The sequence below is a fragment of the Myxocyprinus asiaticus genome, chromosome 25 (assembly GCF_019703515.2).
Source record: "Myxocyprinus asiaticus isolate MX2 ecotype Aquarium Trade chromosome 25, UBuf_Myxa_2, whole genome shotgun sequence".
Taxonomy (NCBI): Eukaryota; Metazoa; Chordata; class Actinopteri; order Cypriniformes; family Catostomidae; genus Myxocyprinus; species Myxocyprinus asiaticus.
Genome location: NC_059368.1, coordinates 41,534,555 through 41,548,017, shown reverse-complemented (window position 1 = coordinate 41,548,017; position 13,463 = coordinate 41,534,555). Strand labels below are relative to the sequence as shown.

General features: G+C 37.1%; 1 protein-coding gene across 2 annotated transcripts in view; it reads right to left on the bottom strand.

Annotated features, from left to right (window-relative positions):
• cebpz (CCAAT enhancer binding protein zeta) overlaps positions 1-12,948 on the bottom strand; it is a 139,116-nt gene extending 126,168 nt beyond the window's left edge. Inside the window, exon 1 of one of the 2 annotated variants that reach the window (XM_051654696.1) lies at positions 12,504-12,948. In XM_051654696.1, coding sequence (XP_051510656.1) covers positions 12,504-12,686 — 183 coding nt within the window. In that variant the 5' untranslated portion in view covers positions 12,687-12,948. The remainder of the gene's footprint in view (positions 1-12,503) is intronic. The other variant, XM_051654695.1, reaches the window with a different exon arrangement.
• Positions 12,949-13,463: the final 515 nt, after the last annotated feature.

The window sequence follows — 13,463 nt, the reverse complement described above, 5'->3', positions numbered from 1 at the left end:
CAAACACCGTACGTTCTGATGACATTGCCAGTAAGTCATCCTTTCATCAGCGCGACATTATGACGACGTTGTGACAAAGTCTTGAAGTTCTATTTTTTAGAATCTTGGTAAACATTCCAGAAATGTCGTGACCACGTCCTCAAAAAATGTCGCTCATTAATCCCACAGAGAATGTTATAGTGACTTGATACTGTGGTCATCTACAGATAACTTTTACAATCACTTTTATTGATAAGGTATTTTATATTTGGAAACCAAATGGAAAATCTCTGCCAATGGGAAATTTACCATATCTGCCAAGCATTTTACTTAAATGTTGATTATTCATAATGCTGTTTGTGAGTAATGCTAGGTGCAAAACGGTTTGAACCAAGTGAGCATCGCTTGCTGAGAAAACAAAGGACTCCCGAGAAAAGCAATAAATGGACCTTCTCACAGATTAACATCATCATACCTCACTGAATGCAAATTGCCTCATTGTTGTCCTTTTCCATTTGGCCCCTTCGACAGTTTCTGGAAGAGGGGTTTTCCCTTGGTGCCGCTTTGGACTGGCACGATCATGGTCACAGGACTGACCTTTTTTATGGAAGTTTTTAGCATTTTTCTTATTGTTTGTTAATATTTCAGGTTTTTTGTTGTTTGTAAGTTCGCTGCTGTTCTTTAAAATGAAGGGGAAGCTACACACAATTAAGCTCAACGTACATTTTAAGCAAAGTATGAGAATTGTTTCATTTAATGTCAATGGTGTATTCAGTCCAGTTAAAAGAGGGAAGATCCTGTCTAAACTAAAGAAGGAAAAGTCAGACATAGCGTTTCTACAAGAAACACACCTTTATGATGCAGAACATGCTAAATTAAACAGAATGGGCTTCAAATATGTGTATTTTTCATCTTAAAAATCAGGGCATAAAAGGGGAGTGGCAACACTTATATCAGGAAAAATTAACTATGAACATAACAGAAATCAAAAACAAAGGGAGATTTATAATGATAACAGGGAAAATAGAGGGCACTGTTGTGTGTTTTCTGAATGTGTGTTTTCAAAATCCTGTTCTTAAAACAAAGATATTATGAGATAGGTATAGATTAAAGAAACAACAAGCAGATAGGACCATCTATAAAATTAGGAATCCTCAAACAGGAGATATAGAATGTAAATTAGAACAAATACAACAGAAGTTTGAAAAATTTTATAAAGCTCTTTATTCACAACCTAAATGTAATAATGATATGCAGATTGAATCGTTCTTAGCCTCTTTAGATTTACCTCCGATCTCAGAGGAACAAAATAACAATTTAGTAGCTAAAATTACAATAGAAGAGCTGAAAATAGCTGTGTTAAAGTTAAAGGCAAATAAGTCCCAGGAGCTGACAGTTTCCCAGCTGAGTGGTACAAATCTATGTTTGAACAATTGGCCCCAACATTGTTAAAAGCTTGTAATTAGGTTTTACAAAAAAAGGAAATTTTACCCTCATGGAGGGAGACGATCGTCCCAGTCATACCAAAGGAGGGGAAAGATAAATTGGACTGTAGCAATTACCGTCCAATTAGTGTTCTAAATATAGATTATATTTTTGCCTTATATTTGAACCATTGAGTCAATGGATTAAACAGAATCATTCAATTAAATGGTATAGATGTGGAAGCAGGGGAGCAAAAGTTAGCTCTCTTTGCTGACGATTTACTTATATATTTGGGCCAACCTACACAAGTCACTTCCAGTACTATTTGACTTCTTAGATGGATATACGGCACTTTCTGGTTATAAGCTTAACATCTCAAAAACCCAAGTACTAAATTTTAATTATGACCCACCTATATAAATTAAAGGGAGATGTAATTTGAAATGGGATGCAGGATCAATTAAATATTTAGAAGTAAATTTGACTGGTGATTGTTCCAAACTATTTGATTTGAATTATGGTCCTCTAAACATGAAAATAAAATTGGATTTATTAAGATAGAATCTCATCCCATTTTTACGTTTAATTTCCAGAGTTGAATCTGTTAAAATGAATATTTTGCCAAAATTGTTACATCTTTTCCAGACACTTCCAATAGAAATACCAATGCAGCAGTTCAAGAGGATGGCTGAATCTTCCTTGCTTACAAATATACTATTATGCAGCCCAATTAAGACCTTTAGTCTGCTGGAGTTGTCCATCGTACTCGGCTAGATGGAAGGACATAGAGCAAAATGATAGAAGGAATTCCACTAGCAGCTCTGATTTCAGATAATAAACTAAAGAATAGATTAGTTGATGAAACAAATCCATGGATTAACCTAGCATTAAAAATTTGGCACAAGGCTGTCGAATTATGTGGTTTAGAAGATACATCCAGAATTCTAAGATGGTGTGAATTTGATACAGATTTTGTCCCAAATAGAACAGATGATAGATTCCAAATCTGGGCTAGACATGGTATTTCAAATTCTCTCACGTTTTTCAAAGTTTTGACTATGAAGGAGAAGTATGGACTCAAAGTTATTTCTATAGATATCTCCAAGTAAGAAATATTAGGCCATTATTGGAATCAACCGAGATAGGAATAATAAAGGTGTTCTTACCAGAATGTACATTTCACCCATGAATTATGGTGATTTCAAAATTATATGACGGGTTTCTCCCTGCTAAACCAGAAAATATATGTTAAAGAGAAATGGGAAAAATAAGGGAAACTTTCTATCTCTAGGGAGTATTGGAGTAATATTTGTAAATTACCATGGAAATCGACAAATTCAGCAATGTGGAGAGAATTTAGCTGGAAAAATGTCATTAGATTTTTTTACTACTCCCTCTCAAAAAAGACACCAGGGGTTAGGTGCAGGCTGATGGAGATCACGTGGGGAAAGTGAAGCTAATCACCACCATATTTTTTGGGAGTGCCAAAGGCTTCTTCCCTACTGGCAAGAGATTGAGGGTACGTTTACACGACAACGATGTACTAAAAACAGAAACGTTTTTCCTTTGCGTTTTTGAAAAGTTTCGTGTACAGTTGACAACCCCCGTTCACACGGATCCGTGAAAATGACTAAAAACGCTGTATTATGCATGCCAGGCCAGTAGTTGGCAATGTCACTTTGTAAAGAAACACTACATGCCGGCGCACATAAGCATTCTTCCACAGAGCGGTGAATACAAACAATGAAGATGGCGAAAGCATCAAGCAATTTTGTCTGGAAGGACGATGAGGTTGCTTTATTACTACAATTACTTTGCTTGAGAAGCGTCAATAAACTAAAAATCTTGAGCAACACAAACACAGTCCTGTAGTCTGCCATTGTAGTTTTGAATGTCTCACACGTTGTTTTGAAGTACTCGCGGGCATGCCTATAGACTGAACTCTCAAGATTATTCAATAAACTCTGCTCATTTTTACCATCACTTCGTCTTCTGCCTTCTTCTGTATTCCCCCTGCTGACTCTTGGGCTGGTAGAGGAGTAAGTTACCATAACAAGCTGTTGATGTTGACTGGTTTTGGATATCAGACAGAACACTGATATATGGATATCTTCTGACGGAGAGAGAGGTCTTGTGTACACTGGATCTAACATGCATTTTCACTGCCTCATGTTTTCATATTCTAAGCATATCATTGAATACTGTACATGGCATCACATCTCTATCTATAGGCTATATACGTAAGCGGTGGGTGAATGAACTGCAGTGTAAAGGTACATCAAATAAAATGAAGTAAATAAATAAATAACATTTAAAATACAAATAAATTTTTCTCTTCTGAATCCATAGATTAATTTCAAGATTTTAAATTGCAGGTTCTGCCTACAGTACAATGTTCACACTCCATACAAAACACTCCAAATTAATAAATTGTTGATTATTGTTATTTGCGCAGACACCAGTATTCATACTGATTCACTATCAATCCATCATTCTTTATGTAACACGTAATACGCGTGTGCATGACGTCATCGTTTTCACAAATTCGCGTTCTTGTATGTTTACACGGAGACAATAACGGCATCGTTTTCAAAAATGTGCACTTTGAAACCCGTTTTCAAAAGTTTGCATTTTCAGGCCCCAAAACGCCGTTGTCGTGTAAACGAACAGCCAAAACGCATAAAGTTTTCCGTTTTTTGTTGAAAACATTGCCGTGTAAACGGCCCCAAAGATGAATTTGGAAGCTATCTTTGGGGTGGTAATTCCTTTCAAATGTGAACCACTATATTTGGGTAACATTTCATTCGAGGGGTGGGATGAAAATGATAAGAAACTAATGTTGATTCTTCTGGCAACCAGTAAAAAAAACAGTAAAAAGACAATCACAAGAAAATGGCTGAAACCAGAGCCGCCCACTGCTGAAGAATGGATAGATATAATACACACACACACACACACACACACTTTCTTTTTCTTTAAAAATTCAGACTGGTTCCTTTTTCCTAATCTCGACTAAATAGAGTGAATACACTAAACCCATACGGTCAGATTTTTACTGAACTGTTTGAAGAAAATTTAAGATATCGTCTTTGTCTTATGTGTTAGCCCCCCAAGTTATATTGTATATAGTTGTTGTTAAATGAGGGGGAAAATGTAAAACCTTTGGAAAATTAAGGTATTTGTATTCAGGATTGATATCTGGTACCATTCTTGGTCAGTGTGCATGTTTTTCTCTGATATACAAAAAATATTTAAAAAAGAAAAACTGAATATTGCAAAAGTGAAGAACTATTTAAGAAATGTTAAATGCACTGAAATTATAACAATTCCACAAATTTCACAATGTAGCACAATGGAGGTGTAACATTTATAACTTAGAATAGTTAAATCTGCAAGAATTTCTTTGGTGTTTTACATCAGGTGTACCAGTGTGAAGACATTTTTCCACATTTGGCTGTTTACTTTTAAAATTCCTTATATTCTTTATATTTTGAGAATAAATACTGTGAATAACTGAATATGTTTTGTGGTTAAATATATGTTCTATGCTTACACAGTCTGATTTATTAATTTAGTCAAGTAATTGAGATTTGAGGAAAAAGATAAAACAGGAAATGAACGGAAGGTCATCTGCAGGTAAGGTGGTATTTAAAACATGATAAATGACAAACATAATAGCAACATTGCAGGTTTGAAAATATATTTTGGTCGTTGGAACGTACTCGCCACGTTCCAGTAACGTGCAATAATAACGTTGCCACGACGAATATGGGAATCACGAAGTTACATCAATACAACATTATTTGGAACGTCGCTACAAAGAATCTGGTCTGGTTACGTTTTCACAATGTAATTGGGTGCTTCTCAATCGGAAAGCTGCAGCCTAGTAAGACTATGTCCTTTCTAGACTGTCTGAGGCTGTAGGCTCGGCTCCTCCTCATCATTCAGCACTATGAATGAGACGGTCAAGTAAGTCCACATGGCTACGTCAAAGGTTTCCGCCTCCATGGTCACGGCATGAAAATGTCTAAAAAAAAATTCTTTCTGAACCTCAAATTACTTTGTAGAAATGGAGGAAGCCACCAGGAGGGTGCACATCCATTTGATTTGTTTTCCGATATTTAAAAAAAAATCTGAATTGTGCAAAGGATTGTGGGAGATTGAAGGCTGTGAATGATGCATCTGATGCATTCTCCAAAATAAGCTGAACGAAGGCTGCGAAACAAGGCTGCCTTCCAAGTGTCCTCACAATTGAGACAGCCTTCGATGGTGTTGATGACATGGCAGCACTGTTCGAAATGAGGGAGGGTTTAGGGGTCCCGGACCCCCCATAAGAGTTAAGGGACCCCTCATAAGACCAAAATAATGTAACTTGGGGGGGTCCCAGGGTGTTTCATCAAAACTTGAATACTAAAAACAAAACAAAAACAAAAAAATTGTTTAAAATGTTTGCAGTGACAGAACGTGAAATTGTCCATTATCTGTCTCAGATTTCATAAATAACCTAAACCAAATTTTTTACGTCGGAAAAGTCTAAACACGAGGGGTGGCTGTGGCTCAGGTGGTAGAGCAGGTTGGCCACTAATCGCAGGGTTGGAGGTTCGATTCCTGGCCCACGTGACTCCACATGCCGAAGTGACCTTGGGCAAGACACTGAACCCCAAGTTGCTCCCAATGGAAGGCTAGCGTCTTGCATGGCAGCTCTGCCGTCATTGGTGCGTGAATGGGTGAACGAGTCACAGTGTAAAATGCTTTGGAACCGCTAAGGTTAAAGCGCTATATAAGTGCAGACCATTTACCATTTAAACACGCCCGAATGTGCCCACACTAGTGCTGCAACTAATGATTATTTTGATAATCGATTAATCTTCGATTATTGCTACAATTAATCGATTAATCGGATAAAAATAAATTTTATGTCCTGTATTTTATTAAAATTATTTTTCAAAAACTGAAATGATAAAGGGCGTAAGGATTTGGTTTGATTTACATTACTGAATTAACAATTCTTTACTCTCACAAAACTTTGAACAAAGCCTGAATCATAAAAAGTTAAGTTTAAATTGATTATTATTATTACTTTCAGGACATATGCGAAACAGTTGCTTAATTTGTAAACTTAAAATAAATAAATAAATAAATAAATTCTCATCATTAAAGAGTAAAATGATCCATAGGGCATCTAGTGGGCCAAAAGCTCAGCCCAGCAGAAGGCAATAGTGACACCAGAATAGAAATATTAATAATTCAACTGAAAAATACATATTTATGTTAGACTCATACAGTATGCTTGTACACTGTCACTGATTATATACATTTAAGTATTTTAATATTATAGTTTATAAAATAGTATTTTCACTGATTACATATTTCTAAACTATTCTTTTCAAAAAATTATGTATGTTTATCCAGCAAAATAATGTTTGCCATTGTATAAATTTACTAGTGAAATCAGACATTACATGTGGCATTATCAGGAGGACTTTCAAATATCAGGACCCTTAGCATTATTATACATTATATTCAGCATTACATACAGTTTAATAAAGTACAATCATCTGTAAACCCTGTGCAAATTCACTCTCGCCCTGAAAAGACTTATCCCGGTGCTCACTTATCACATGCGCTTACATGGGCAGGAGAAAACACTTTAAAAACCGGCACACCTTGACTGCTGAGACTTCTGTCTGATATCCATGAAAGCTGCACAATTGATTACATTGAAACTGAACTCGTGGTATGATGTTGGACAGTTTAATCAAATGATTGCGCTCTCTTTCTCCATTGCGATCGGTTTGATTGACGCGGATGCACGCTCGTTTAACTCGTTTTGCGAAATACGCGGCTGATTTTGAATTCATAACATGTTCACATTATAAAACATAGACAATAGCAGTAAAATGTAAGTGATTCGCTGGATAGAAACAATTCTTCAGCGCATCAAACTGCACAAGCACTCTGTCGCAGCAACCGCTCCACATTAAACTGTATGCTTATTATGATCTTCTTTGAAGTGTTTATAAAGTGCTCTCGTGTGCTGGACAACTTGGGTCGTATTTTTCCGCTACAACTTGTCTCATTGTTTTTCAAACGAGTTTTATCATGCAACACATTTTTCACTGGGCTATGAAGTGACGTCACCGACAGGGCTTCTCCATGTTTATTGCAAATATCCAACTAATCGATAATGAAATTCATTGTCGATGATTTCCATTATTGATAATTATCGATTTTATCTATTAGTTGTTGCAGCCCTAGCCCACAAACATACTAACATTAATCATCTTTTATCTTAGAACTAAACCATCGCTAGAGGTCAGTTAATATGCAAGCAGTTAATGTGCACGTAGATTTGCCAGTCTCTAACATTACTAAGCTATTCAACAAACAGTTGTATCAAACAGTTGTATAGTTAATACATTGATGATATGTGCAGAAGTACCTTGTCCATTTATCATGCTGCACCTGTGACGAGCAACCCTATCCTTTACTTATAAGGATATTTTGGGTATAAGGGGACTCCTCAAGAGCTCTAAAGCCCCGTACACACATGCAGCAACTTTATCGCTTGAGGTCGCTAGTCTCTGTACTATAAAGACGCTCGTGGGCGTTCCTACTGCTCGAACGTTATTTGTGGATTGCACGTCTGACCATATCTTTAAAAATTGTGATCACAGATAAGATCTATTGCCGGAAAACCCAGATATAATTCTAATTTGACAAGGAATTAATTTCCTTGTCACTAAAAATGTACATTCTGCTGTGGAGAGTGTTGTTACATAAACTACAGCAATGCTCAATGGTTTTTTTTTTTCCTCTACTTTTTCACCCCAATTTATAATGGCCAGTTCCCAATGTGCTCTATGTCCTCGAGGTGGCGAAGGACGAATAGCGCGTGTGGAGGCTTCACGCTATTCTCTGTGGCATCCACGCACAACTCACCATGCACCCCACCAATAGCGAACCACATTATAGCGACCACGTGGAGGTTACCCCATGTGACTCTACCCTCGCTAGCAACCAGGCCAATTTGGTTGCTTAGGAGAACTGGCTGGAGTCACTCGGCACACCCTGGATTCAAACTCGCAACTCCAGGTGAGCTAGTCAGCGTCTTTACTCACTGAGCTACCCAGGCCCGTGCTCAATGCTTTTAATCATTAATCAGATTTGCGATCTATCAATGTCCAAAATCTACGACTCAAACCCACTTAGACTGCCAATAATATTTAAAACATCAGTGCAGTGCCCCCGTGTCAATAGACAAGCCACCAGTGTCCCCCCTAAATTGGAGTGGTAGAATGATAAGAGGGGTATTCTAAATTTCCATCCCACTGAGAGTTCAGTGACCCGACATCATAATAATACAGACCAAATAAATTATATTTAAAAAAAAACATCAATGCATTATGACTGCATAATAATATTTAGCGGGGTGAAGTTTAATTAAAGTTCAATATTTTTTAAATATTCGCTTATGGTTCATAAGAGATTGTCTGAAAAGTCAACACACTGTGGTAAAACGTCACTGGTAGCCAAGTGTTCAATGCAGCTGCATAGCATGTTCAGTCTTAAACTGAAACTAAAAAAAAAAAAAACATTCTAAAGATTGTAAACTGTATGCATAACTTACACTTTAATTTAATTAATGAATTAATGAATACTTGGACACCTCTGACGTTTTTGTGCTGTGGGTGGAATTTTCAGACCGTCCCTTACAAGCGCTTGTTAATGAAAGCCCATCTGATAATTTTTAGGCATAATTCTCCGGCTACAACAAGCGTTGACCGTCTGAGTTCAATGTTTTACTCCTGTATGATAGTCATATATTATTTAACCTAACTGTGCTAATGATATAGTTGTAAATTTGTCGGCGCCAGAGAGCACGGGTAGGAGAAACTGAATGTCAAACAAATAACAAGCCAATAACTAACTTCTCTAGATAAGGTAGAAGTTCAGCATTAGTTTTGCATCTTTGGACCTGCCAGCTCCAGTCTCAGTTCTACTTAATGTGGATTATACATGCTGGTGTAAATGTAAGTGTAAGTGAAGTTACTTTTATAGTGCAATTTCCCACGTTATTATCACAAAACCCAATCTAGATTTGATTTTCAGCCTTATTTAATGCACCTGAGCTCAACTCATTATAGATCGCTCTTATTTGGCAAACATTCATTATAAAATATTTTTTGTAAGTGTATCTGTCAGGTTTTCATTTCTGGAACAACATACAGTACATACTTATTATAAATAACATGAGGTATTTTTCCCCCACTGTCTTTAATGTTTTGCACTGTACAATGCAGAAAATAGACAAATGCAGTGCAACAAGTTTGGCAACTCAAACAATGAAGCGACTGACCAAACAGCACGCTGGAACAGATGTAAAGAATACATCAGGTATGAAGAAACAGCAGCTAGCATTATTCAGGGGCATTATACACCTGCAATGGCAAAATTATGATGAATACACTTAAAAACATCAAATTGGAACCCTTTAAACCACCCTACTAAAGCAATGCCTTACCTTCAGTGAGAAAGATTCTTACCATACACAAAGCTCACCTTATCAACGCACTTCAACCTAACAATATATACAGATTAATATTAGTAGGCTACTGTTGCAGGGTTTTTCCTGCATAGAGAATTATGAGGCGGACGTCTCTGTCAAATTTCGTGCCGCCTCCGACTGTCAAGGTAAGGATAATGCTTGCCCTAAACTTCGACATTGTTTGCCACTGCTGTGAAATTAAACCACTATAAAAAAAAGCTTCATAGAGCCAGCAGAACTTAGACAATAGTCCTCCATTAAGCTTAACAACAATCAAGCTAATCAGGCATTGGCTCAAATTAGCGTCGTGCAGGGTCGGAAATGCCCCCAAAATTCAATATTTGAATTGCTCTTGTTTGAGTTGTTTTTTTATATTGATAACATAACAGTCAATCCTCTGTGGTCACCGGAGGCGCCGGCGCAATCACCTGACTTTTTCCCTGATAACAGCAGTAGAAATTACTCCGTCATTTTTTTGGTCATACAGATAAGAGTAAGACATCATTCGAAACTATAAAGGGTTTACTTTTATTTGTGTACACTCACAATAACATAATACAGGATGCGCTTTCTACCGTCTCGGTCTCCGTGAACTTCTGTCTGGAGCACGTCACGAAAATGAACCGAAACTCAGCGTATACTTGCCTCGCAGACATGAGAAATGTCTATAGAAAGCTTGAATTGTCTACTTTTAAATGAACCAATTTAAATCGAAAACAAATATTCTCTGTGTAAACTGTATGAAACCAACGAGAGGTACAGTCTTTCCCATTTGAGCTCATTATCGTTTGTGGAAGAAGACACGCTGTGAATTTACCTCAGAAGAAGAGCATGATCCAATACGGCCTAACACAAAAAGTGTCTCACAAAAGTTAATTTTGTGAGCAAAAACTGGAGTCTACAAAATCTATTATGTGTTTCATGGCCTTATTTCAGTGACTTAATGACTAACCATGCATAATACTGATTATCTCAAAAATGCAAACATGTACATCTCACGATTGGAAGCTCTTATGTTACAACACTGCTGAGAAAGTGATGCAGTTTATTCAAAAAACACATTAAAGGCATCTAATTGGTCACTTATGATTATGATGCATGCAAATGTTTTTAAACTCATAGTAATTGAAATAGATACATGCATTAAAAAAATTTACTTCTTACACTGGACCATTTAAAATGAACTAGTGAATTTAAAAATGTGCTTAATTCTTAAGAATCTTAAATGATTATAGCCTACTGATTAAATTCTAACCTAAAACCTTGATGTAGCCTATCATTCATTTTACCCAAGAATTTTACTACATTAGTCAATCTAAAGTACAGCATGGCAACATGGCTTTAAGTTTGTGGGTAAAACCAGAATGTTAGGGTGTATTGACTAATTGAAACATTTGTCATGAGCCTATTTGTTTATACATTTTAAAATGTAAATTTTTTAATTTACTCAAATTTGGTGAATCTTTGGTTGTCTTTAAAAAATTGCATGTCTGCAAATATTAAAACAGCAAAACAAATGTGTATGTGTACAGTGGACATTTAAGGTACAATACAGTTTTTACAGTTGTCCCCCCACCCCCGTCAAAATGGTCTAGAACCGCCCTTGCCTGCACTCTACTCCGTTACCACAAACGAGATGGGTGATGTGAGCTTCAGTGAACACCGTCTTCACTCCTATTGATTGTCGCCTCCGAAATTCGCTTCTTATTTGCATCAAGTTAAACTTTTCTTAACTTTGTCATGTTGCTCGCCACGCCCAGATCTAATCGCCAGAGGTCGCTGTCGCTCGTGTCGCCAGCTCCCATTGAAAAGGAATGGGATCGTATCGCTGTCACTGCATGTGCATAAGGAGCTTAACTAGGCTGCAACCTTCCGACAGAGAAGCACCTATTGTGTTAAGTCATTGGAACGTAGTCAAAACGTACCAGCAATGTAGTACAATAACATCGCCATAACGAATAGAGAATTCACAAAGTACAACTTTATTTGGAACGTCGCTGCCACGAATATGGCCCAGTCTCGTCTTCACAACATAACTGTTAGCTGGGGTGCTACCATATATTTGGGAAAAAAGCAGCAAAACTTAAATTTTGATCTCACGGGGTCTTTAAGAGCATATCTGAAATTGTTATTTTTACCACTGTTGTAAAAAAGCAACAACAAAAGCCCAAGCACAACACATTTAGGCCAGACGCATGTACAATTTTCAACTAACAGGTTTATCAAATAAAAATATTATGTTAATGCGATCATTAATAGTGCATGTAATGTTTAATTAGTCTTTCTTTAAATTATAGTGTCATAAGTGAGAAGTGAGTGGCCTGATAATGAATGCATTTAGAATAACAACGCTTACACAATATCTTAAACAATTTTGCGTATCAGGTACATTTATCTTGTTTTAAGGATGCTCAGATATTTGAAAATGGATTGGAAAACCAGACAAAGATACTCGGTAAGAATTATTATTATTATTTTTAAGATTTGCTATCTATTGACTGTGGATGGCAACAGTAACACGTGTGTCGCAGAGACCTGGCTATTAGTTTACCTTGGTGCCGCCCAAACGCAACACATCATCCAGTGTGAACTCGTCCTCTTCGTGTTCGATCTGATCTTCTTCATTATCATCATCATCATCATTTCTGTCATTACGAGTCTGATCACATTCTTCAACATCGCTGTGTTCCTCACATGAGTGCTGCTCGCGTTCCTCCATGCCGCCCTGTTGCATACTTCCTGCTCACAGCAGCACGTGTGCGTAGGACCTCGCAGGACGCGTTATTTTGTGCAAAAACAACAGGACGGAGAGAAAGGCTATGGAATAGAACAATGGAAGCTCGAAACGCGTTTTTCACAGTTCCAGGAAGTCCTAAGTACTTTTTTTTAAAACAAAACTTATCAAGCAATACGAAACGAAAGATCCGTCTAAAAAGAGCTCTAAAATACGGTACTTCGGACGCAGAAGGAGGGTTTTCTTCTACTTCTCTTGTTTATTGGCGGTTGGCAAACCAGCTTTTGGTGCATTACCGCCACCAACTGAACTGAAGTGTGAAACAGTCTGTCAGTCTGATGTTAGTGCTATTGGTCTATAGCTAGTGGCTTCAGAATGGTCTTTACCAGGTTTTTTAATAGGAATGACAATTTAATGTTTCCAGCTAGAGGGAAGTATGCCTGTTATCCACACCTCATCAGACAGGTGTTCAGTCATGCTGTAACATATCTCATCAGCCCCTGGGGATGTTTTCTTTGCTCCAGCAATAGCTCTTTTAAGTTCAAATAATGAGAATGGAACATCCATAGAGCTTTAATTCATATGGAAATCAGTCCCATGGTGGAATAATGAATGTGGAGAAGCAATTAAAGCTAGGTATAATGCATTTAGGAAAGTTAAATCATCATATGCTTTTTATGATCTTGTTAATTATAAAAAAAAGCCCAAGCAACAGTCAGAAGAACTATTAGAGCTGCAAAGCGGAAACATTGAAAGGATTTTTGTAATTCTATTGGT